Genomic DNA, 26388 nt, shown 5'->3' on the forward strand with positions numbered 1-26388 from the left:
GGGTCGACGAACCCTGCAGTTGAGCCTCTGTACATTACGAAGCGGGGGAGCATTGTGCCCTTGCGTGGCTGCCCCATGCAAACCAACCTCTACAACACTTACATTTTGCTAACTGTACCTCGATCCTACAGGCACAGTACTCTCATCTGTAGGTAGAAATTAAGTGTTGCTGCAGTAACAGTGAAGCACATTTGTAGTGTAGTTAAACATGCTGTGCTACACTGGGTGATTACAAGAGTTCACAAAATAGTTATGGGTCATTATTAATGAAACCAGTATTATCGTGCATCACAAAGGTGAAGAATGTTTTTTGCCATCCTTAAAATTTATGCAAGACCAAATGTTGTAGTGCTAATGCTTCAGTGTATCATCCACAAATTTTTGCAGAAACTGCTAAATCATATCTTTGAGGTAACTAGGGGGCCATCTACAATTTGTTTGTCCTATGGATGCAGAGCTTATGGATTGGTTCTATAAAACTCATTTTTTCCTTCCCCCTGCCCCAGAAGGAATGTATATATGAAGGCCAACAGACAATTAAGCCAAATGGGGACACAGTTCCCTTTGGTGGCAAGTTGTCATTCCTTCTGTTGTCATTTCTCTATACTTTCGTTATAAGACATGTCTAGCTTTATCACAAAGTTATTCTTCATCCGTAATTATTTGTATGTGTCACAGAAAAAGAAGTTATGCAGATTCTACATGCTGTCAATAACCAGTTAAAGCAAAGCATTCTTTGGTGTTTACAAGGAATGCTGTTCTTGTTCAGCAAACATTATTATTATTATTAGATATGAAAACATACAAGCACACAAAGGAAACGGGGAGAGAGAAAGCTGACAACTGCCACCGAAAGGGCCACAATTGAATGAAATTGATGAGATTAAGTATAAATCACACAACGAATTTGGACAAGTTCTCACCAGGAAGCAACTTGCTTAGCATAAACTAAACTTGTGGCCCTCCAACACCCTAGACATGCCTGACAGAAACTAGAGTTAATTGCGCACACTACACACCAAACCAAACTTGTTCTGCACAAAGTGTTTCTCAACATACTTGTTTGCACCTGTGAACAGAACAGTCTCATTCTGCTGCTGTCTTGTCTCTATGTATCGACACCACTCAGCTTTGTTACGAGTGAGTGTGCACTCTTACTCTAAGCCATTCTTCACTACTTGCTCTGCTCCGCTTCGAGTTTCTAGTAAAAATATTCTAACAGTCTCCTCAGTGCTCATCACTGCGACTAAATGCTGCTCCTCGTTGCATTCTTGAGCCAGCATTCACTCACACTGTAAACAACAATTTCTAAACTCCTTCAACGAAACAAGTCAACCTGATAACTACTACTACAGCATAACCAATAAAGATGGATTAAGCTCTGACCCTTTGTGACCTTTCCATGCAAGACAGTGGCTAGCAGAGCCCTGACGCTTCATGACCCATTGCGCAAGACAGCAGTCAGCACTCACAAAGTTAGGTCAAAGGTAAAGAAAGATTAGGTTGAAAAAAAAAAAAAAAGTCAATTACTGCTATGCTTCCCTTGGCTTCATCATGTGTTGGCTATCATATGGTTGTTAGTAGCAATAATCAAGGCTGCCTGTTCCCATTTCTTCCCAGAAAAGAAGTCACTAGATGACAAATCAGGACAGCAACACTCTGCACCGGGAAGCTAGGAGAACATGTTTTCATACGGCAAGGTGTAGTCTCATTTTGGGAGCCTGCGCTCAGCTTAGAATGGTGCTGCTACCTGCATGGCAAAAAAACTATGACGTCCTTCTCATCCACAGTGTAAGGCTTTTGTTACTCAAACAATGGACCATTTCTGAAGTCCTTAAGATAGGCGTGGCTTTCCAGGCACACTGTACAACCTTCTGTGTTTTAGAAGCAAGAGATGAAGAGCGCATGTACTGACCTTGTAGAGGACATAAATGATGACCAAGAGCAGAAGCAAGCCTCCCAGCACTATGAGAAGGTAGATCCACCAAGCCAAGGAGGGCGTTGCAGGTGGGCCTTCTTTGACGAGTGAGGTGACAATCTGCACAAATAATGAAAATATAGAGAACAAGCCAAAAGCAGTTAGCAGATGATACATAAGTGATAAGGTACACTGCATGGTACATAAAACTGAAATTCCTTGGCAGTGAATCTGCATAATGTTATTAACACATAACCATAGCATTCCAGAAATTAAAGCTATATTTTAGTGTGCATTTGTTTGTGCACATAGCCATTCCAAAAACACAAAGTTATATTACTTTTATTGTTCCTCAATCAATTAAGACGAGTAGTCTTGTAAAGACATGTGGTGTCAAAGCTCTTAGGAACTAAGCTACTGCTTCTATGTCATGTCGTAGCATTACTATGTTCAATACTAGGCAGGGCTTTTGTTTCCAAGATTTTAGTTGCACACTGATTCGATGATAAAAACATTCTTTTTAGCAGCGAGGAGATTTTAACATATAATGCTCAGTGAAAGGTAATTTGCACCTGTCCACAGATCATGTGGCAACGAGTGGATAAAAAAATGTTTAATTAAAAAGAAATGTTCATGCAAGATAACAATGACAGTTCAGCATACCATTGCTTGCTTGGGTTGCTGCTTGACATAGTGTGTAAACTCTGTTTCATCCAAGATGGTTAGGGAACCATCTGAGATAATGTCTACGGTGTCTGGAATTCCCTGTTAAATATATGACAAGGAACAAAATAATTAATCATAACACTCAAAAGCTGTCTTAAACAAATAAATTTTTTATGTCAAATAATTCACATGTCAATTTTGCCAGAGTAAATCAGGGTAACCTGACAAAAAATGTATATGACACATGTCTGACCCCTGTTCCTCATCCTGCAGTAAACTAGCCTATGCAAGAATTGTAAAAAAATAAAATAAAAACACCTGAGCAGTGCACATAAAAACTTGACCACTATTAATAACTTTGATTTGTATAACAGCTAGCAACCAGGCTCACTGTCTTACAATAAATAAATAAATAAATAAATAAATAAATCATAGTAAGCTACTTAGCTCTGGCCGGCTCACTGAACCTAAACATGCAATTATCTGGACTTCACACTTACATGATTATCAGCAGGTAGTCCTGGCCACTTTGATTAACAATAACTCGCGCACAGATTCGTGCTGTGCAATTTACATATACTGCAAACTAAACATTCCTCAGAGCCAGCTCTATAAGCTTGCACCAAGCACTTAATGGCACATTTGGCATGTAGAAATCAAGTGCTCAGAACACATTCGTCTGGTTCATTCAGAGCACCGCGCTCCCACTCAGAGCTCTCAGAGGCTTTCAAGCTGGAAGCGTGAATGAGGTCCGACAGAATTCCAGTCATGTGGTTGCTTTGATCGATCTACCTGCAGCTCAATTTTCTGCTCCAGCAGGCTTTTCTCTGGCTCTAATCAACAGGGATTGACAACATTGCAAATCACGTTGGAACCTAGCAGTAACCAGCTAAATGCACCACAAGTCCAGGAAGCTAATTCTTGTTCATGTTGGTTTTGTTTCAGTTAGAACTAACATACATGTACGCACATGCACACACAGACACACACATACAAGGCCAGCCCATAAAGCACATAAAGCAATGCAAAAGAGAACACAAAAGCATAGTTCTACTCACCACTTGCTCCATAATTCGGGTGACATTAATGATCATGTTCAGTTCAATTTTAGCCACTTTGTTCTTATCGGCAAATGGGCCCATCTGGCAGGTGAAGCTCTTGCACTCAGCACCCGAACAGTCCTGCAAAAAAGTAAAGCCACTGACTCACATGCTTTCTTTAATTTCTTAATAACTGCCAGCATCACTTCCTTCACCTCCTTATGGTTTATGACTGCCCCATACACTGTGGTGCAGGAGAGAGAACTGTTCTGCACTTCTTTAACTTCGGTAAAGAAGTGAGCCCCGCATGAACTTCGATGAACGCGAGGGTGAATGGGGTGCAGTTTTCAGGCAGACAGACAACATTGGTATCTGGGTGCAGCAACAGCCACTTTTTGCTGTAAAGTTTGTGGATCTGATACAACAAATTTGTGGATCTCATATTAGTTTTGTTGTACAAAGAGGTGTCAAATTTTACAGTGTGGCATAGTGCATGGCATTGAAGACAAAAAGTATATGCCCATACTGAAGTACTGTGCAACGTGCCCTCCAGCTACAACACTATCTACTTAAAGAACATTGGCAATGTCCTTTGCAACATGCCTGTAGTTCCACGATACTGGCTGGTCCAACAAAACGTCACAGTGTGTCAACTAATTGGTGAGGTCAGTGAATTAGTGGCATTACGAGGCTGGTAATGGATGCTATAGCTGTAAGGTTATGTTATGAATGAATGAATTGTGGGGTTTTACGCGCCAAAAGCATGATTTGGCTATGAGACATGATGTACTGGGGGACTCCGGGTTAATTATGACCACCAGAGGATCTTTAATGTGCCCCCAATGCACAGTACACAGAAGTTATGTTATCCCAGACCACTACATTACGCAAGTGTATCGTACTACCACTGCTGTCCCTAGATAAGTGCCGACAAAAGCACTGCACATAGATGAATTAATGAATGAATGCAGCCTCAAAAATAATTCTCAAATATGCCAGCCTACAAGCATGCTTAGTCCATTTAGCCACATTCAATTTTGCTAGTTCAGTAAGTCTACGTCCACTGAACGTAATCTTCCTGAAGGAGATCTATCAGGAGTTTGTAATGTTCTTCATGCACTTAATTTAAATTAGCCTAATTAAAATACACTCTATATACAATCACTAGGTATTAGAGGGGACCAAGAAAGATCAACACAATATGCTCACCAGCGTCAGTGTCTTGATTTGAGCCACTGGAAAGTGACTTTCTAGAAGTGCAATAGGGTTCGCTTCCCTGCGCTTCCTTGTGGTAGGCGGCTCTGTGGTGGATGAGGAGCGCTTGCGTAGGCTTGCCACTGAGCTGTTGCAGCTGCCACCAACTTTAGTTCGACTCCCATCATCAGCCTGGATCAAAGTAAAAGACTGAACTCAATTGACAGGTCGTACAAAACACTCGACAGTCATGAGACATGTAGGCCACATCCTCCTCCAAATGTAGATAGTGTGCAGTCAAATATTCGTTAAATGCTGCATTAATTGCAGAAGATCTCTATGCAGCTCTTACTCTTATTTTACTCCATTTCCATCCATGCAGCATAGGTACAGCACTGTCCAGTCTGAGGGCAACATTCTCATTAGTATTCGTACTCATCATTATCATCAGCAGCAGCAGCTTTTTATTTTATTTTTTCCCCACTGCCAGACGAAGACCTCTTCCCACGACCTCCAATTACCCCTGTCCTGCACCAACTGATTCCAACTTTTGCCTGCGAATTTCCTAATTTCGTCACCCCACCTAGTTTTCTGCCGTCCTCAGCTCTTGGCACCCATTCTGTAACTCTAATGGTTCACCGGTTATCCATCCTGTGCATTACATGGCCCGCCCAGCTCTATTTTATTCTCTGAATGTAAATCAGAATATCGGCTATCCCTGTTTGCTCTCTGATCCACACCGCTCTCTTCCCATCTCAGCATTATGCCTAACATTTTTCATTGCAGCACTCTTTACACGGTCCTCAATTTGTTCTCGAGCTTCTTTGTCACCCTCCAAGTTTCTGCCCCACATGCTAGCACTCTTATAACAGCTTAAATTTGGCATAGGGATTTCCAGAATAGCTTTTCGCTTACAGATATATACAGAGCAGGGTGCGGCTTCATTTGCTTTTTCTTTCTTTTTTTTCTGGAGGAAAATAAATGTTGAAGTGATAGTGGAATGGATATTATCAAAGTGTTATTTTGTTCCTTTGGAGGTCCTTATGGCCCTGAACATTTACGTTTAAATAAGAATGCAAAATGCATTAAATAGTTTCACCAGTCATAAGACTACACAGAAGCATCATACTATTACGTGTTAGGAACCTAACAACAAAAAAAAATGTTTTTTCATTTGAGTTGTGCAACCAAAATTTCTTTTTCTCGTGCCACATGAAACATTTTTGTTCCTACAGCTTCTACCGCCAAACATCTGAGCTTAAGCTACAGACATTGCAAATATGCAGTAAACAAAAATTTTCCATGTGTACTAAATTTGTTACAAAGTATATTAATACTAAATCCATTCAATTCACACATGCTAAAAGAAAGCCAGAATGTGCACAAACAATTAACTGCACCTTTTAATTGAAATATTGGGAATAAAAGGTTTACAGCTTTGACACACATATGTTAAGAGAAGCGAATGAAGTATGTCATACTGCCAACATTGGCAGCACATTGCTCAACACACCGACAGAGAATGTGGTGCTGGAGCCATCCCCAAACACTGTCCTGCACAAAGGCAGCAATAGCTCTAAACTGCAGAAAACGACACACTGTGATCACAGCTAATCAGTCCCACAGATTCTTGTGCACCAGTGTACAGTATGTTCCACTGTTAAAGGGAACATACACTTAATAGTATTCTGCCTTCGATTATCACCGAGACACGGCATAGAGGCCCACAGAATGACACTTTATGTACAAATGTACGTCTGATAGATAAAATCAGCCGCTGGTTTCTGATAAAGGTAAAGAGATGTTTCAGTTCTATTGGCTTTAATGCTGGCTTAGTGTTCCCTTTAAAGGTGTACTTTAGTGTACCTGCCAGCTCCTTCAAAACATGCTCTACAAGGCTACTAGCACAATATTGACCATCATGCAAGGCACAGCTTTTTACACAAAGCTAGTACACAATTAATCCTGAACGTACAATTAAGACATGTAGCAACAAACAGCTATTCCACAAGTAGGTAAGCAAGTGAGCAGACTATCAATAATTTTTTAAAAACTCACCGTCACACTGAGAAGGGTCATAAAATTGGCCTTCTGCCCTACAATCCTGAGTGGTACAGATATTGTAATAGCAACTTTGTTAATTGGGCTGTCATAATATTTCACCATCTGTAAGAAAAAAAAATCCAACATGAGTGAATACATGTCTCCAAAAGGAACAGTCACCACCTAGTTAAGTCTAGTGAGCAAACATTGTGCACCTTAAGCAAGGAATACAGCTACTGCATGCGTTGTGCTTTAATTAAAAAGATCAAAAACAGACAGATATATTAAATGAGACACCAATTTTTGATGCCATGGTAAAGAAAATAAATTCTGTAACATACTTTCAATGAAGTTATGTTGCAGTACAAGGAAGTATGTGTGACAAGATGACTGTGAGTATGCTTTATTTCCGAGAAAGAGGCTCATAATTAAAATATTTAACACCTTACAAGGTAGAGAGAAAGAGAAAACTTAATAGTACCTGGAGGGGTTAGCATCTGTAAGGTCAAGTTTTACTTTGTCACAATGGACTTCTATAATCTTCAGTTTGTTATGGCAATGTTCATATTCCTCCACTCACCGTAAAGGTGTGAACCACAGGAACAATATCTGTAGACTTGTTGTAGATTAGCTGGCTTACGGAAGCAGACCTGCACATGAATACAACGTATTAGTAATTCATACATAGTTGTACAGACTCAATTAAACACTTTCAGTACATACACTCAGGAATGAAAGTATAGTAAAACGTTATTAAACTGTACCCGCCTAAACAGTAGTTTCGTATTAAAAGTAGTAAAGTCTAGTCCCCAAATCAGCGGCCATTGAACATAATACATTTTGTATCCGGATAACCCGTGACAGCTTATTGCATACATATCGGTTAACACACAGTGTTTGCACTTTTCATAGCGGAATCACGGTGGTAAGTCAGCCAGGCAGAAGAATGAGCCTAAGAGATCAAAACGGCCTCTAAGCACAAATGCAGAGGGTGCTTGGAAGGGTGAAGCCATATTAATATCAACAACATTTTGGCACTGAGCCAGAGAGCGTTGTGGTTGGCTAGTGGTGGTGGTTGGCTAGTGGTGTCGTGCAAGCTAGGACTCACGTCATGCTGAAGCTCGGACAAAAACCGGCTGCTCGACTGTGGCATGAAGTCGGCACTGGCACGCAAGAGGGATCTACCGTTGACTACAGTGTGGCATTTGGAATGCAAAGGAAGAGATGCTCGGCAGTGCTGCTGGGACCACAAAAAGATGTCAGCTACGAGGTTCAACTTTTCGAGGTTCAACTTTTCGCCATCGTTGCCTGTTATTGCCGAAGTGTCGCCTAACGACAGTGACGAGGACGACATGGAAAGTGACAGCACAGGCGAGCCAGGCCTGACAGTAGCAGAAGCTGCGCGTTATGTCAGCATCATGCGGGTGTTTGCTGAAAAGGAGGGGCTGGCAGAAAAGCTGGCTTGCAGCTTAAAGGAGTTTGAGGCCACTGTCATCACTGCTAGGCTGCCACAGCATCAAACAAAAATAACAGACTTTTCTCGTGCAAGAAGAATAAATACTGCATGTTTTTTTCTCTTCCATCGCACTCTCTCAGAGTTACATCTTTGACAAGTAAGTGGGCGATCTCAAGCTGTTTCGGTTAAGCAGTACTACTGTTTAGCACGTAGTTTTTCCAAGTTCCAGCCAACTACGGTTTAACGTGGTTTCACTGTACACATTATGGTAAATTTCAGAAAGCAAAGAAGTGTGAACTGACCCTTGAAGTGCAATGTCACCACGGTGGATAAGTGGCAAGGCAATAAGAACATGATCGTTGCTCTGGTCAACATCCAAACTAAGCGTTCTTGCAACGACTTTGATTTCAAGTTTCTTTTTGATCTTCATAAGGCCCAATTTCACAGCGAATTGCGTCTGAAAACAAGAGAGAATAAAACAATAAATATCAATAATTTTTGCCATTAAGTCTGCTTTCCAAGTATAAAAAGCAGACCTCTACTGCCGTATCTGAATTCATGCAGATAGGGTATCACCAAGGCAAATTAAGCCAATTGCATTTTTCTGACACTAAGGTCCTTTTTGCCATCGTGTTGTATCTAACTAAATACGACTATGTAATTATATTTCATGTTATTTAGTAATTCTTTAATATCAGTGAAATAAAGTGCAGACACAGAAAACACGTTGACATAAAAGATACGAGCCTATAAACCATAATGTATGCTTACCTCCACATTGCTGTTCAAAGGATTTCCGACGTCACACATTAGGGTCGAGCTGTTCTTTTTTACACAACTGCCGCTGTTTACAATGTCCACATTTTCAGGTAGGTTAATCTCAACTTCAGCGAGGTAGGCAGGCTCAGCCTCGCGGTTTTTCACGACGATGTTCAGTGTAACCGAGTTGTCTCTGCCTACGACCAGAGGCGAGTTGTTCCTGTCAGAAAAGCAATGTTCTAGATAATCCACATAAAGCCACACGTGTATCACACTTGATTGGACATACACAATTCTAGAAAAAAGGTGCACGATTCCCAATAGTATCTGCTATGAGCTTTCCGCCTTCAAAATGTTTGCAAGCCCATCTGTCGATTGTGCCACAGAACTAGCTTTCTACACAATCTCCATGGCTATGGCATCTGCATGAAGTTGTCTAAATGTTTCTTCAATACTTTTAACAATCTCACAGCACTAACAGTAGAGATTTAAAAAACTATTTTAGTAAAGAAGGATTTCTTTGAACTTGTTATCAACATTACCACAAGGCAGGTTATATTTGACATTCTAAGCAGTATCATCATCATAAATGTGATCGAAATGAGACACCAAGAGGCGACTTCAAAGTGATGGTACTCAAGAGTGATTTTAATCAGGGGTGTATGAATATCAAAATTTTTGAATATGAATTGAATAAGAATACTTAGCTTAAAATATCAAATAAAATATTGAATAATGATAGGCACATGCATTCATCAGCAAGCTGGGCTAATTTGTTATATTGGAACGTTGCAATTACATTGGCAATGTTAAAAACTAGACTAGTAAGCCATTATACAAAAACATTGTGTATTTGGATCTTGTTAACTTGGAAGATTTAATAATTTCCACTAGCTGTCCTTGCCAACCTGCCCCTTATTATACCGCATCAAATGCTTGTAAAATCAGAGGCATTTGACCCTGTGCCAGTCGTCACTCCTCACACTTGCTGTCAAGCAATAAAAAAAAAATTGGAGGACGCTTAAGCTTCACCTTCAAGAGTGGAACGCGATAGCGTTATCGCACCCCATTCGCACCGCCTACTCAAATGCGCTACGCCAGCCAAACGTTGCGATCGGCACAGATAGCCGGGCCCCGACGCGCCATGAAGGCGGACGTGATCATGAGGCGAGTGGCACGCCACGTGTCAGGGCAGCACCGTACATTGCGAGCAGGGGGTCTTCTGTGTTTGCCGCAAGATGGCTCTGCGTGTGCACAGAGCGCAGAAGAAATGTAGCGGAAACGCACTTCGCTACTCGTGAAACTGCGACTTCTGTAAGTTACATGGTCATAATTACCGATATACACCGCAGTACAACTTTCTACGGCACGTTTCTAAGGCAACACCACATTCACTAGAGGCGATTTTGTCCCGTTTTGAAGGAACGAACTCGTGGCTGAGTGGTAGCGTCTCCGTCTCACACTCTGGAGACCCTGGTTCTATTCCCACCTGCAAGATTCGATTCCCACCTCGAGGTTCGATTCCCACCTGCATCTTGCAAACATCTTGCAAGATGTTTTTGCTTATGAAGTGCCTTCTGGGATTTATCGCTCACGGCCAACGCCGCTGACGCCGACGACACCGGCTTTTCTGCGACACGAGCTCCTTAACGCTGTCGCGTTAAAAATAAAAAAGCACCCTCGCTGTTTGTACATGCCCCCTTGGTACTGAGGCTGGCTTTCATGCACAGTTTAAACATCTAGTGGCTAAGTGTGCTTTACAAGCAAAATTTCGCTAGCAGCATGAAATCACAAAATTCAGCACAATATTGCCCCAATATTCTTAGATTAGATAGAAACAAATGTTAAGAACCATGTTTGCTCATGCAACATGGTTAGTATCATAACCAACTGAACCGAATACAATGACTGCATAATGAGTGTTATAAGACAATGACCTACAAGGGCCCACTAACCATAGCACACATACTGTTTAGAGCCGGCCTGGTAAAAAATTATTAAGGTTAAGGAGGCAGAACCTCAGTGCCCCCGTTAACAGCAGTTGCCTCCTCAACTCGTTTTGAGCTGCGCACTGGGTAACAATGGCAACTGGCCTTCGTAGCAACAAGTCACAGCAAAGAGCCATAAAAACAGGTTGCCCATGAAGAAATATGTCTTCCGGTTTCTTGTATTCAGTGAGCTTTTAGAACCAAGCAGTAGATATTATTTCGTGTCCTCTGTTAATTGACTCTGCAAGCTATAAGCTATAAATTGATAAATGCAATGTTTTGGAATAATTAAGTATGTAATGAAAAGTACCAGCAGTTTTGCAGAGCAACAATCACAGGTACGATGATACAAGACACAAATAATTTGCAGCACGACAAGTGCAGTTGCCTAGATCATTAGAAACACTTAGGTTTTCTTTCTTTCCCCTATTTTATTCCATTACGTTGAATTGTTGGAAATATATGTATGTTAAATGGCTTTATGCCAAAGAACTGCCTGTTCTCAAATGAAAGCGCTAGGCTAACTTTCTGTTTGTGATGGTTTTATATACTATGAGAAGTGCCATGGCAAAGTCTTAAAGGCACACTAAAGAGTAATGCAATCAGTTTAAACTGATAAATTATTATTTTAAAACATTATTTTTTTTAATTTCACAGTAATGTGCTGATTATAAAAACAAAGGAAACAAAGGTCAAAGTTCTATTTTTGCATTTCTTGCTAAAGACCCCTATGCCAAAAGTCAATGTGATGTCACAAATTTCGAAGTGTTTTTTCGTAGTGTAGCTTGGCAAAAGTTGTCGAAACTTGCAGAGTTCAGTCTATAACTCCTTTGGAACACCCTTTGGAACACAATGTAGTCCACGCTTGCCGATAAAATGTTAACCGTACATGAACAGCCGCCGTCAAAATCCATGATAGTCATGGCAAGCTGGTGTGGGAACTTCAAGATGGAGTTGCCACCTGATCTTTTCTGGCTTACGAAGTCCTTTATTGCGGTAAGAGTGGCTTTATTGGTATTGGAAAAGGCTCATTTACAATAACAGCTCAGCTAATTTTTCTCTTTAATGTCCTTCTAAAGCTAATTATAAGACTTACTCATGGCCTTCAATGCTAGCCTTCAATTCCAAGTCTGCATTGCACACGTTGTCGGGGCCACATGCCACTTGGAAAGCAGTCTGCAACGTCCAAAAGGGCACAGCTTTATGCACCATGTCTTAATTAAATATGAGCACTACATTCAAGCACAGCTTAGAACTCTCTAACAAAACAAATCAATCATGAAATGAAATCCAGAACCAATTTGCTATATTCAGTGTCCCTGCATTTCAAACTATCGATTCGTTTGGACTCGTAGAACCTTCTTGTTAGTTCAGATGGTAGAGTGACTGCCCTGAAAAGGCAGTAATCCCAGATTCTATCCTCGAACCAGGACAACTTATTCTCAAACTGTCAAGCCTTCCATTTGAGAAATCCATTTGTGTTTAATTTGTATTACCTTCACAATACTTGCAGGTGGACTATAATTTTTCCCTTTATGAACTTCCTTCCACTTTGCGTATTTCTGCAGAACTGGTTTGCCATAATCAAGAAACCAAGAAGGCCCGCGAAACATGCCCGCATTTTAGTGTTTCATGGGCTTTCTTTCAGGCTCACAAAAAGCTTTTAAGTAGCACATATTGCAACAGGAAGCTGGATTGCGAATTTTTCATGATGATCTCCAATATTCTCATTAACACTTTTGCTCTGATTATAATATTTGAGAAGCTGATTTAAATAATAATAAATTATGTAATTAGGCAAAATACAAAAAATAGTCCAACTTGCTCCAAGTAACTGCAAACAACATTATGTTGGTTATGTGACACTTACATATCTTTAATTGTTGCCACAATTTATGTGGGACCCACGGTGTATACACAGGTCATGTTAGCTTCCCAACTTCAGTAGGCCTTTCGCAACGTGAGTCATCTTTGATATTTGTCTACCATTGCTTAACTGCGACAGTCCACTTCTTTACTCTGCTATAAGAGGGGGCGTCCTTTCCCAATGTCTGATGGATGCCAGAGTTAGCCATACCATGGACTTAAAATAAATCCCCATGCATGCTTTCAAGTCCTTCATTTTGGTTTGGTTGCATACACTGCCACCTACCGGCACCTGCCACAATCAACGTATGTGCCATATATGTGTGAGCTCTTGCTGTGCAACATTTGAAAGATGAGTCTACCACAGAAAAAGTTGTGGACTCTGTGCGCAAATGTCTTCTGTGTTTGTCAGAAGACTAATAGAACAACCTTCGCGTTTATTACTTAAGCTGGCTTCATTTCACCGCTAATACCTGACAACAGCGTACAGTAAAACCTCGTTAAACCATACCCGCTTAAACAGAAGTTTCATTTTAAAAGTAGTAAAGTCAAATCCCGACTCAGCGGCCATTGAACATAACGTGTTTTTTATCCACATAAACCATACCAGCTTATTGCGTACGCATTGGTTAAAACGTAGCGTTTACCCTTTTCGTCGCGCAAGCGCGGTGGTACGTCGTCTCCATCGGGCAGCCTGGCAGAACCACAAGCCTCAGAGATCAGAACGGCCTCAAAGCGCCCTGTGCATTGGTGCGTGAAGGCACATCAACATCATTTCGGCGCCATGCCAGAGAGTATTGTGGTGTCGTGCAAGCAAGGACTCGCATTATTGCCGAAGCTCGGATAAAAAAAGACGCCGGGTGCTCAGCATTGAAGAAAAATTAGACACCGTTCGTGCTGTCAAACGTGACAGGAAGAAGTCTGTGCTGGCACGCGACATGGGTCTACTGTTGACTACCGTGTGTGGCATTTGGAATGCAACGAAGTTGCTCGGCAGCGCTGCTGCGACCACGAAGAGATGTTGGCTCTTCGCGAAGCGACACCAACATCTTGCTATAGACAGTGCTCAGTTGACTTACTCTATTAGTGACCACTTGTACCGTACTTGGGTCCAAGATGGGACAATCAGAACAAAAGCTTTCACGCTTGTCCCTTTTCAGATCCTCCGTCAAGTTGAATGACAAGCGAAACTCAAATGGAGTCAGTAAATCAGTGACATTTCCCTGCCCAGAGAAAGGGGAAAGAGAAAACACTTAAGTGCTATTACTAAAATGTTAGGCACACTTCTGACAACGACAAGAATCATGGCAAAAAGATGAAACATGTAAGAGCATTACTGCATTGACTGTGATATTCAGTAACCATGTGACATGACAAAGAGAGAAAAGTTTGATCTGTCTTCCTCTTTTTTCAGTCTTTGCACTTTCCTTCCACAGCAGCATTTTGCAGTGGTGTGAAAGCTGTAATGCACTGTAACCCCAGTCATTTAACTATATTACTGGCTGCCACTATGAGCAGCACTCTTAAATGCCATGCATGCATAAGGTGATCAGACGTCCCAATTTAAGTGGGACATCTCCGCATTTACCACTGTGATCCATTCGGCTGTCCCATGGTTCACCCATGGGTCGGTGTTTTGTCCTGCTTTGGCCTCCCCAGATCCGAGTTGTCCCAAAATGCCTGCCCTGTGGTGTCAAATCAGCTAGCTGTTCACACTCTTTGGTGCGGTGGCGTCATGTTCAAAATGATTCAAGAGGCAGTCAGCAAAGCACAACATTTCCGGAAGTGAGGCAGCAGCAACCGCAATTTTATAACGGTTCGGAAAGTGAACCATTACCTTGCCCTTGCACGATTAGTCAGAATGGCACTTTTGCTCACGAAAGTATGAGCAAAAGCGCAAGCAAACGTTTAGCTCTCTGAAAAGTTATTAGATTGCACCCCTCCTAGAATAAATGACTGCTTATGGCTCGTACCTGTTTTTGATTCAGCTGCAGTGGATTTCTCAGTGCATCAGCTAAAGAGCCCTAGCCAAGCCAAAGCACACCGACCATATCGTCTTCATGTCGTCTTCATGCCGTCTTTCTTGCCACGCATATGGTATTGTAAGCATGCAGAATAATGCCAGAAGACAAATGCAAATTCACTTTGTAGTTTGGAAAAGAGTCTCCCTACACATAAATGAAACTTGAAACGAATAGTGAATATTGTTTCTATTTTCAATGCCTTCCCCCCTCCACCCAGCCATCCCCGCCATCTGGCTTTGGCATCCAAGAGGAATCTGGTCACATTATGCATGCACCCCATTCTGATTATCTGTAAAAGTGTCTTCAACTCAGAAAAAAGTCGTTAATGGCATCTTCAGCATTTAGAGGCACTATGTACCATAAGAATAATTCTAGATTCGACATTTGATCCAAGTCCCTCAAAGAAATGAGGTGACAAATCTTTTAATATAGCACCTGATAATTTTGTCAGCTTGAATGAAATGATCTCAAACAACACTATTGGTGTGCATGATATACGCAATAGCAGAACAGCAATACCCGTTACCCCACAGACAGCAATACTGAACAGCCCACGGACATCGAAGATATTAAAAAGCAGAAATTGCTTCTGTTGTGTGGCAACACAAACACTTACGTCTATCAGGGCTGTCTCTGAGAAGCAGTTCTCGACACCCATTCGAAGAGTTTTTTCAAGAGAGATACTTGTGGCAATTATTCCATTAGGCAGCTCAAAGCCGCCCCTTGGCGACTGCATCTCTGCCTTTTTGCTGTCAATTTCCAACTCGTAGGCAAACCCTGCGCAGTACAAAGTTGAATTTATGAACAAAAGACGTGTGCTGCACAGAAGATGAAACTACAGTTATTTCCTCGCAAATGTTGATTTTAAAGATACTGCAGTATCTGTGCACCAATGCAATAGCATAAAACCATATAAGTGCTACACAAATTATCAATGTTCTACTCATTATGATTACATGCCACTGAGGTACACAAGAGCATTACATTTATTCAATATGTTAGAAATAAACTTTGTTCTGGGTCTTCGGTCTGATGCAAACAGCCTATCCATTATTATAGGAACAGCCCTAACCTTTTTTCAAGCACTGGATGGATAACATGTGGTTTTTATTGGCACAAGGACGAGATATAGCCAAAAAGTGCCATGACATATGGTGATGGGTTCTCAATGTATGATGAATGGAGTGGACAATGAGTTGCAAAAGGTAGATGTAACGTGGCTGTAGGAAGGCCTAAAAACAAGTCGCTATAAATTGCACAAAATATATGACTATGAAAGTAATGACAAAATGACTAATGATGTGAACTATGAACATAAAAGTTCAGTTAGAAAGAGATGATATGGTAAAATGTATACAATAGCACTAGTGCCTCACGAAGGTCTTTGAAGGGCTGAGAGGCCCGTGCCGTGAAAACCTTTTGCACTGCAGGTGCAGCCTGTGAGGCGAGGCTGTGTGACAGATAGCCTGGCCAGATGATCTGTACAGTTTTTACGCCTGCTAAAAATTTTAAGACTGTTTTAAAATCAGAAAGTGGCTCATGGCTCAGAAATAATGCTGGGTGAAGAGGAATACACTCATGATTTTGGGATAAAAGTATTTTTTACGCTGGGCTTCTATTTCAGGGCACTGGACAAGAATATGGAAGACTGTAAGATGGTCGCCACATCTATCACATGTCAGAGGATAACTTCTGGTAAGGAGGCGAGTGTGGGTTCCCTAGGTATATCCTATTCTTAACCTGCAAAGAAGCACTTCCTTGTGTCTTGTTTTCTCGGATATTCATTTCCGTATTCGTGGTTTGAACATATGTAGCTTATTTGACACTTCAGTATCCCACTGCCTTTGCCAATATTTTTGCAACTCACGGTACAAGAAAGGCTTCAGATCTGTGGGAGGGATAGCTATGTTTGCATCTGTATGTTCAAAAACTACAGACGTAGCACTTTCATCTACAGCTGCATTGCCTTTTATGCCTCAATGGCCACGTACAAGCATACTATGATGACTTGGTTGCCCATATAAGCTGAGCATAACAAGCTGCACTGTTCGCTAAAAACTGAATTCTTGTGTTTTTGTAGACTCATTAGAGCACTAACAATGCTCAATGAGTCTGTGAACACAACTGCTTTCGTAACATTCATTCTTAGCTTTATGTGTTTAACTGCTAAAAAGATCATGTATGCTTCCGCTGTAGAAATGCTTGTATGCAGATTTAGTGCACCAGACATGAAAAAAGACAGTCCCAGAGCTGCATAACCAACACCGTTAAGAGATTCAGGAGCATCCGTGTAAAATTCTACACATGAGTACTTTTCCTAAAGTTCTAAAAAGTGTGAATGTGTATGGGTCTCAAGTGCACATTTGGAACTTTCTGTAAAAGAGACATCACACTCAATAGTCTGCCATTCTCAAGGCAGTGAAAGCCAACTGGGATCCCTTAGGACATTCTCTTGAAATAGCCTGCCTGTTTCTTCAGCCAACGCTTCTAAACGCAGGGACAAAGGAGTCCTCATAGACGGGCGGTTTCGATAAAGCCTGGCAGATGATGTGTCTCTTATAGTGGAATGACATAGGTGTTCTATATCTGCCTTCGCCTTTAGGAAGTAGGATAAACTTAAATATATTCTTTGGAGATGCAGGGAACATTCATCCGACTCAGCATACAGGCTTCCTGCAGGGCTAGTCCAGAAGGCACCTGTAGCAAGCCAGATACCCATATGCTGAATGGGGTTTAACATCTTTAAAGCGCTAGGTGTAGCATAGTTATAAACTACGGCTCCGTAGTCAAGGCTCGACTATACAGGGCTTTTGTAAAGCTACAGAGGAATTTCCTGTCGCTTCTCCATGATGTGCATGACAAGAGCTTCAGCAAATTCGTAGCCTTCCGGCACTTCATTTTCAGATACCTCATGTGTGAGACAAAAGTTAACTTGCAGCCTAAAACGATACCTAAAAATTTATGTTCACAGCTTATAGATAGTCATTCTGCATTGAGATCTATCACAGAGTCCAGCTGTACCCCCCTTTTTTTTTTGAGAAGATGCACATTTCAAGGGTTTAGTCAAATCCATTCCTGTCTGCCCACTTAGACAGTTTGCTTAGGCCAAACTGTACCTGTCACTAGCCGATAGCAAGATTACAATATTTGTAACCGATTTGCACACCATCCACATGCACAGAATAAAACACCGTGCATGATATGACAGCATGAAGAAAGCTCATTTTCACAACAAATAGAATACAGCTCAGCAAACCACCTTGTGGTACACCAATCTCCTGCATAAATGGGTGAGCTAGAACGTTACCAACTAGAACACAGAATGTGCAGTTCAAGAGATAACTTTGAGCCATGTTCAGCAAGTTGCTTTGAACGCCCATTCCAGCCAGATCTCGAAGGATTCCAAAACAACAAGTGGTGTCTCATATGCTTCCTCTATATCTAAAGATATTGATAAAAAAAACTGTTTATGCACAAAGGGATCACATATATTTGTCTCAATGTGGACAAGGCGATCTGTTGTGGATCTAACTACCCTGAAACTGCACTGTAACGGATCTAGTGTTTTGTTGCTTTCAAGAAAATGGATCAGGTGAAAGTTGGTCATTTTCTCAGAGTTTGCATTTGCAACTGCTGGCTGAAGTCATGTCCTTGCTCTCTTTGGGAATAGGAATTATTATTGCTTCTTTCCAGGCAACCGGGATGTAGCCACCACAGAATATGGAGTTAAAAAGTGACCATAAGTGTTCCGTTAGTTCCAGGGTTTAAGTGTTTGATCATGTCATCAAGTATTCGGTTGATTTGTGGAGCCAAATCATTGCAGCAGTTCAGTGAAGCCTGAAACTGCACCATGTTGAATGAATGACTGAATGGTTCAGCCTGCCTGCTTTTTCGATCCAGAGGCAGTCATTCTGCATGTCACTGATATCCTAAGAATGCCTCAGAGCAGTGGGAAGAACTAGAAATATATTTTAAATATGCATCTAGAGTATCAGCTTGTTTTTTGAGTGCATCTCTCTGGGTATTTACTAAAGGTAGAGGTTGAGATTGCCAGCCTTTAATTTATTGACTCTGTTCCAGGCTTTCCTCTCATCTGCATACAAACTTATGCTAGAGATGTATTTTTGCCAACTGTCCCTTTTGGCATGGTGGTGCATTCTTCTAACCTGAGATTTTATTTCCTTAAACGTGATGAGGTTATCTGTAGTTGGTGAGCCCCGAAGGCGACTCCAAGCCTTATTTTGCTTTCTGCGCACTTCCCTGCCCTCGTCATTCCACCAGGGCAAACACAACATTTTGAAGGCGACCCATTCGTTTCTGGGATACATACTGATGCTGCATCTACTAGAAATGCTGTTAGATGTGCCACAGCATCATTAATATTAAGTGTGCAGATATCATCCCAAGTCAAGCACGTAAGCTTTCTGTATCGCCTCCAGTCGGTTGAGTCAACCTTCCAACTGGTAACATGTAGATAGCATTCATCTCGTTTTGTACAATTTAAAGCAATTGGAAAATGGCTACTTCCATATGGGTTCCTAATAACGCCCCACTCCCGATATGGTATAAGTGCACTCGACGCTATGGTAAGATCTATTGAGGAAAATGTTTTGTGTGCAATGCAGTAGAAAGTAGGTTTCCTCTTGTTAAGTAAGCAGGCACCTGAGGAGAACAGGAAATTTTCTATTAGGCACCCTCTTGCACCACAAGGAGAATCTCCCCACAGGGTGCTATGTATGTTAAAATCTCCTGCAACTATATTGGGTTCAGGAAGTTCATCGATAAAGTTCTCAAAGTCTGTGCTCAATAGTTAAGAACTAATTGTCACTAACTTATTAAACAGCATAGCTTGGACTGCAACTGCTTTAAGGGGAGTTTGAAACTATAATTGTAGAGAGGCAACTCCCTTATCTGGATGGAAGCACTACAATGAACACATGGCTTTAGAGATGCTGAAATGTGGTGCACCTGAACATATGTACTTCTCCCTGTTCATAATCCTCACTCTGTTTGTCCCTCTTTCCCAATGCATATTAGCAGGCCAAGGCAAGCAATACCGCGGGCCCTCAGCTTTCCTGTAAATAAATTTTCTCTCCTCGCTCTTTAGAAGTTGTAATTAAGCTTAACATTGTTTTTAATTGTGTCTACATTCTAGCAATGCTCTATCCTCATTTGACTGCCCGTTTGTATTTAACTAACTACTCATAAGCAGAACAGAATATGCACAGCCCAGGAATAAAAATAATTCTAGGGTTTTTTTATGACAAAACCCTGGTCCAATTATGAGGCACACTGTAGCAGGAGACTCGAAGTTAATTCGACCAGTTGAAATTCTTTAATGAGCACCTGAACCTAAGTACACAAGCATTGTTGCTTTTTTGCCCTCATCAAAATGCGGCCACCATGAGGATCAAACCTGTGGCCTCGGGCACAACAGCATAACGCCATAGCCACTGAGTTACAACAGCGAGTGAAGCAACCTGGGCAAGTTCTCAGTCACAAGAATGTGGTTACTCACAATTTACAAGCAGGGACTTCCTGCAGGAAACCTTATCTTTCATTGTTGTTGTAGCTACTGCATACACAACATCTAGTGCAGTTTCTTTTTGTATGACTGCACAGCTAGTGCTTCTTTGCACGTCAAAGAGTGGAAATGCTGAATGTTACGTAATTAGGAGCACCAGGTATGCATGACACAGAGTCAACTGCACTCAAATTTTGTACAGAGATGGCGTCTCGCAGGGCATGCAGTTTGACGCTATGTCTGGGTGCGTTACTTTCCCGTTTTGTCCAGAATGAATCACAAGTACATGTCATTCGACAAAATGCGAGAAAAGGTATGTAAAACCTTGTGCTGATGCCTCTCATTGTCAAGGCTGTACAAAGTGTCATGCTGATGATGATGAATTTGGAGTTCTTTGGCACAAGGACCAAGTATGGTCAAAGAGCGCCAGGCCAGTATTAATGAGTTGGCAATGGAGCAATGAATTATATGGAGTAGATGTAACATGGCCATAAAGGGGCCTAAAAACAGTTGTAGCAAAGCGCATAAAATGTCTAGGCAATCATATTATGGCAATGATTGCCATAATTGATGATATGTACTAGGAACATGAAAGATACATTGCAAAGGGATGATATAATATACCAAAATGTGTCGGTGATAAAAGTTAACAAGAAGCACTACTGTCTTAAAAGAGCCCTTGAATGCAAAGGTGCAATGTACCATATTTTGCCATTACAATGAGAGGTGACGCTACTGTTCTGTTCCTGCAGAATCTACATTTTGTTCCCTGCCAAATGCCGCCTCTGAGTGAAATCTGAGTGCAAAGAAGCCAGCCATTATATTCATCTGAAGAAGCATACACACCGGCACCTCTACTATTTACATAACATTTGGCACTGCTGTGGACTAGCAATTAACAAAAAACAAGCAGCTTTGCAGATTTCAGCACGCTCAAGTGCCTACTTGGAGAGTCCATGCATTCAAAACCAACCTAGTTCCTCGGGGATGAATTTTCCAGTGAAAGTGATGCACGCTAACACTTCAAGGCAGTAATAGTAAACATTGTTCCTGTTGCATTTTGGGGTTTTGCTGGACATGCGCTCTATGGGAATTTCAATCCAGGCCTTTGCGTGTACAATAGGAGAAGCCCTGAAAAAGTAAGACATATGGCATTGAATTTACTTCAGTGCTCCACAAAGATGTCGGCATTACAAGATGACAGATATGTCATCATACCCCTGAGCATAACACAACAAAGAAAGAAATAATATCTGTATACCTAAAGAGGTAAGCCGAGTCTGACTCATAAGCTCCTATCACGATATCTGTAATAAAAGAAAGCAATAAGTTAAAGCAATACAGGCCTGAAACAGGCCCACTTTAAGCTAAGGGATATAGTGGAATAATACTATTATTAAAAGCCATAGTAGAATAGCATTCACTGCATGATGAACAACAAAAGCTCCTGCAATGCAATGCCAGTTTCATCACAGAACATGCTTACAACCATTCATCATATACAATGCATATCTGGCATGGAATCCAGAATATACAACACAGTAGAACCTCGTTCATACGTTCTGGAAAAAAACCATGAGAAAAAAATGTACTCATTGGGAATATATCTGATCCGAAGTAACTAAAAATATTTGACACTCAACTATAGTTGACATTTACGTAATTGGAAACATCGCGCAGGTCGTTGCAGCACGAGATGCCAACGCACATAGAGTTGGTGGTGCTCTGGCGGCCCGAGACGCATTTCGTTGTTTTCCTATTGCGTGGTGTTTTAGGAGGCCGACGGGAAGTCGAAACGAAATCGAGCTGGTGGGGGGATGATGCTGAAGCACAACGTGGTGCCCACGTCTTGCGCCGCCTCAGTGGGGAACAGCAGTGCGTTTAGGTTATTGCCTATTGAAATTGTGCTCTACATTTCTGATGGCAATTTGCGACGTGAAACAGAGAGGCGAAAATGCTTATTGCAATACGATTGCCGGTGACAGCTGTGAATGCCACGTGCAATGACCCCGGAGAAGATTTGCTGGTACTGAAATAAGAAACTGAGTGCACACCGGCATTTTCAAGTGACACGGGCAGGCGAGTATTGCGGTGAAGCTGCCACAGCAGGCAGCTATATATTATTCTTGGTCGCGCGCACCTTGTGCATTTTCTTGTTTACGTGGTATCTAGCGGCCTGAAAACATATCATACCATCAGAGTTTAGTGACGTACTGAACGTTGGTGCCGAAAAATAGTGTTGTTTGGGAATGTATGAACTGGTAAAAAATGAGTGTAACTCTATTGGGTCATTTTTTTTTTTTGTGTTCTCGAATGCAAACATCGGTGCCGAGAAAACGTATGTGACAGGAATGTATCAACGAGGTTCTGCTTAACTGTACATGAATAGGAAGACAGTCGAGCGAGCTGGAACAAATGCACCAGTACAAACTACATGCTTGCAATGTACTATCTGAATACATATATATATGTTTACCTGGGTACTCATTGTTATCAATATCCAATGCCTTGGAAATGCTGATGCCAAAGCCCCGCGGCAGAGTTCTCTGCAATCTGGCTTCAATGCGCTACCATATGGGAGAAAACAACAAACTGCTGATAAGGTATTGTGTACTGGCTACAGACCCTGACATGCAATCAGGATGATGCTAAAGCAAGAAATATGTAAATAATCATTTTAAAAATATGCATTGCCTTACCTGGCTAAAAGTGGTTTTTAGACCATACCTCCCGCCATTGTAGATGTACACAGCACCGTAGCCATTTTCATAAGGAGCACCGATAGCTACATCTGAAATTATTGTGCAACAGTTTAACAGTTAAAGATTGTTGTTAACATAAATAAATGAAAGAATGGCACGAAACAAGCACGCACTTCACATTATCCAAAGCAATTGCAGCTTGAGGCACTCTTAGTTTAGCGCCCATTGCCAAAGTGGATCAATATCAAAAGATTTATTACTGTATCACCCCAAAAAATTGGACCAAGTTGATGCTGTGAAGAGGACGCCAGCCTTTTTAATTCACTCTAGCAAGCACTCCGTATTAACTAGGCAGGATTTTCTTCCACGAATACCACTTGTATGCAAGAAAAACTGCAGTAATAAGGCAGGACCCCTATGACACAGTCCTTGTTGATATTTTTTCCCAGTCACAGTACTCCTAAACTCTTGCCCCTATGATACTAAAGGAATGATTGCATTACTACATGCTTTCTGGCTTTATACACCTGGTCCTGTGAGAAATGTAGAGAAAACTTTACCATAAGAGGTCATAAATATAAATTAAAACAAAAATATTGTATTGCCTGGCGCACACTGAATCAATTTTCATTATGTTTGTTGCATTTAAAAAAGGAAGCCAAACTTATTTGCTGACTAGTGGGAGCAAATCACCTATTTATGCATTCAAATGTTTTTTGCAGAAACCACTGAAATTTGGAAAATAAAAAGCACCACACTTGCAGCTCTGACTCTGCAATATGAAAACAGAAATAATTTAAAGTTAAAACTGCATCAATAAGGTCATCCAAAGAAGACAAGGCTTGTATATTATGCACCACTCACATAAGTAACAATTTCACTAAGCTATTAACAAATATGTAATATTTGCCTACTTCAAGTGCTGTTGGATAAATTGTGCAGAATTGCATTATTTGCTTTTCGTTTAGAGTTACGGAGTTGCAAACTTGATGCTTCTGTATTGTTAAAATTTGCTGGTTTCTTGCAGTGTTTGTAAAATATCTGACGCCCTAAATCAAAATTCTGCTTCTCGAAGCCACTGGATCTTTCTTAAATGCAGCAACTCCATTCTAATCAGTTCAGCACTTGCCTTACAAGAGCACCTCTGCATCTTGCATGTATTTTCACAAGCTTTCACAGAATCTTCCAGGAGGACTGAGTGGTCACATAGGATTGTATAAATGTGTCAAGGAGCCAGATGCTCAAAATTGCTGTTTGCAGTAAATAAGTTAAGGGAATGGATGAGCCACAGCATGAAGTCTGGGACTTTTACATGGTTGTAGCATTCAATATTAATCAGCATTTCATCTGTGCTAATGACAAGAGTAACCTTGAAGCTATCAAAACAGTGATGATGAACCTATTACCTGGGTATCCATCCAAGTTCAGGTCACCAATGTTGACAATAGTAGTACCAAATCGAGCTCCAGGCACAGATGAGCCCATGAGGTGGCCTGATTGTAGGGACAGACTCTGAAGTTGCATTAGGGTGATGCAATTAGAATAATTCGTTTTTTATCTAAGGTTCTGCAGAATTTTTTATTCTAGCTAAAACAAAATTGTATGTATTCGATTTCAAAACATGTCCCTTTCTTTTAAGATATGTGTTGTGTACAACCGCTAATGCACACCAAAACTCGTAGACACTGCACAGGTCTAAACAATTAACAAACAGCAGCAAAACATAATGTCAGTACTGCCTTGACCTTGCAAGGAAGAAAAGTTGTCAATTAATGAAGAGATGCGGCACAAGAACAGAAACACAATGTGCAGTGTTAAGGGTGAAAGTATAAAAATATTCCTTCTGTGGCTTTCTATATGTCTCCATCCAGTGACCACGATACAGATATGGGATTATTAAAAAATGAGTAGCTTGTGTCTTGACACATTTGTTCCAAGTAGTAATGGTCTCATGTATAGTGTGACAAAATTTATGCGACAACGGTTCAAACTAATACTTCAGCTAAAGCGACCCTGCTCATTTGTTCCAGGGAAGTGACATGGCCCTCCATGAACAAATATGCTCCTCTCATATCACTGCCATGTCAGATACTGCACTACGCATGACACACACAAAACCGCACGCATGCATGCACACATGCACGCAACATATACGCATATACACATGGACTTTTACCAACCAGTACCACCACAAAAGCAATTTTATAATATGTTACCATAAACTCCACAAAATCAAGATAAACATAACACAAAGGGAAGGAAAACATACTTGAGGATGACAGTAGATTCAGTGGTGCAATGAGATTAGGAAACTTTCAGACACAGGAAAGCTTTGCCTTACAGTGGTTAAAATAAGTTGACAATAAGCCTCAGGGTGGTGCTGAAATGTCGCAGCCACATGCTCAGCTGTGTTGAAATTTACTTCATTTCCGTCATATGCAAACATGTTACTCTTCAAGACTGTGCTGAATGCCTTCAGACCCTGCACTTCTTCAGTTCTCAAAGCATTAGGCCACAATCGCACACACTGAATTTCCGCAGGCATGCAGATGACACCATGCAGTCAAAAGCATTCGCACAGGCTAATCGCCCTTGATAGCACAAAAGTGCCTTCGGTTCTCTATCCAAACAAGACAAAATGGTCCAAGGCTTTTCCTTTGCCTACCATAAATAAATACAGTTCTCAATGTGCTGCTTACAGCATCAACTTTGCAAATTTTATGCCAGCTTGTTCATTCTCAACTGTGGAAGGACAGGCAGTGGAGATCTTTGCCAATATTTTTCCACTCGAGGTGAAAGAAAACCAATTCCTTAAAAAAAGACTGTCTGCAGAAGTGAAATATTTTTGATGCTGGCACCTACTGCAACCAAATCAACTGCCATCAGCAATGTCACGATCTGCAGTAGAGCATGCAAAAATGTGCTTGTCTGCTCTAAATAATCGAACTATGCAAAGCAAATACTATGATTCTACATGATCACTTTTGGCAAAAACAGTGCAACACAGAATGCAGAACAAGAAAAAAAAAATCGCACACACTGGTACCAGTGTATATTGTTTCTTTTTTCTTCCTTGTCATGTGTTTAGTTCCACTGTCTACCAAGATGCACTGGTAACAGCTTGGATAAATTTCAGCTTGAATAATCATGGGCTGCACCCACCCCGACATCACTAAGGACCCAAGAAACCACACAGTGAAGCTAAGGC

The 26388-nt window shown here is 41.2% G+C and overlaps 1 protein-coding gene across 1 annotated transcript in view; it reads right to left on the reverse strand.

Annotated features, from left to right (window-relative positions):
• Nucleotides 1-26388, reverse strand: part of LOC126542023 (integrin alpha-9-like) — an 89848-nt gene that overhangs the window by 7851 nt on the left and 55609 nt on the right. The window contains exons 11-26 of the mRNA XM_050188989.2: nt 24587-24692; nt 23178-23269; nt 22955-23045; nt 21740-21785; nt 21452-21609; nt 15571-15731; nt 14010-14153; nt 12161-12240; nt 9089-9296; nt 8620-8774; nt 7442-7511; nt 6877-6984; nt 4834-5010; nt 3643-3765; nt 2582-2683; nt 1916-2038 (exon numbers count right to left, since the gene is read on the reverse strand). Coding sequence (XP_050044946.1) covers nt 1916-2038; nt 2582-2683; nt 3643-3765; nt 4834-5010; nt 6877-6984; nt 7442-7511; nt 8620-8774; nt 9089-9296; nt 12161-12240; nt 14010-14153; nt 15571-15731; nt 21452-21609; nt 21740-21785; nt 22955-23045; nt 23178-23269; nt 24587-24692 — 1944 coding nt within the window. The remainder of the gene's footprint in view (nt 1-1915; nt 2039-2581; nt 2684-3642; nt 3766-4833; nt 5011-6876; nt 6985-7441; nt 7512-8619; nt 8775-9088; nt 9297-12160; nt 12241-14009; nt 14154-15570; nt 15732-21451; nt 21610-21739; nt 21786-22954; nt 23046-23177; nt 23270-24586; nt 24693-26388) is intronic.

The sequence above is a fragment of the Dermacentor andersoni genome, chromosome 2 (assembly GCF_023375885.2).
Source record: "Dermacentor andersoni chromosome 2, qqDerAnde1_hic_scaffold, whole genome shotgun sequence".
Taxonomy (NCBI): Eukaryota; Metazoa; Arthropoda; class Arachnida; order Ixodida; family Ixodidae; genus Dermacentor; species Dermacentor andersoni.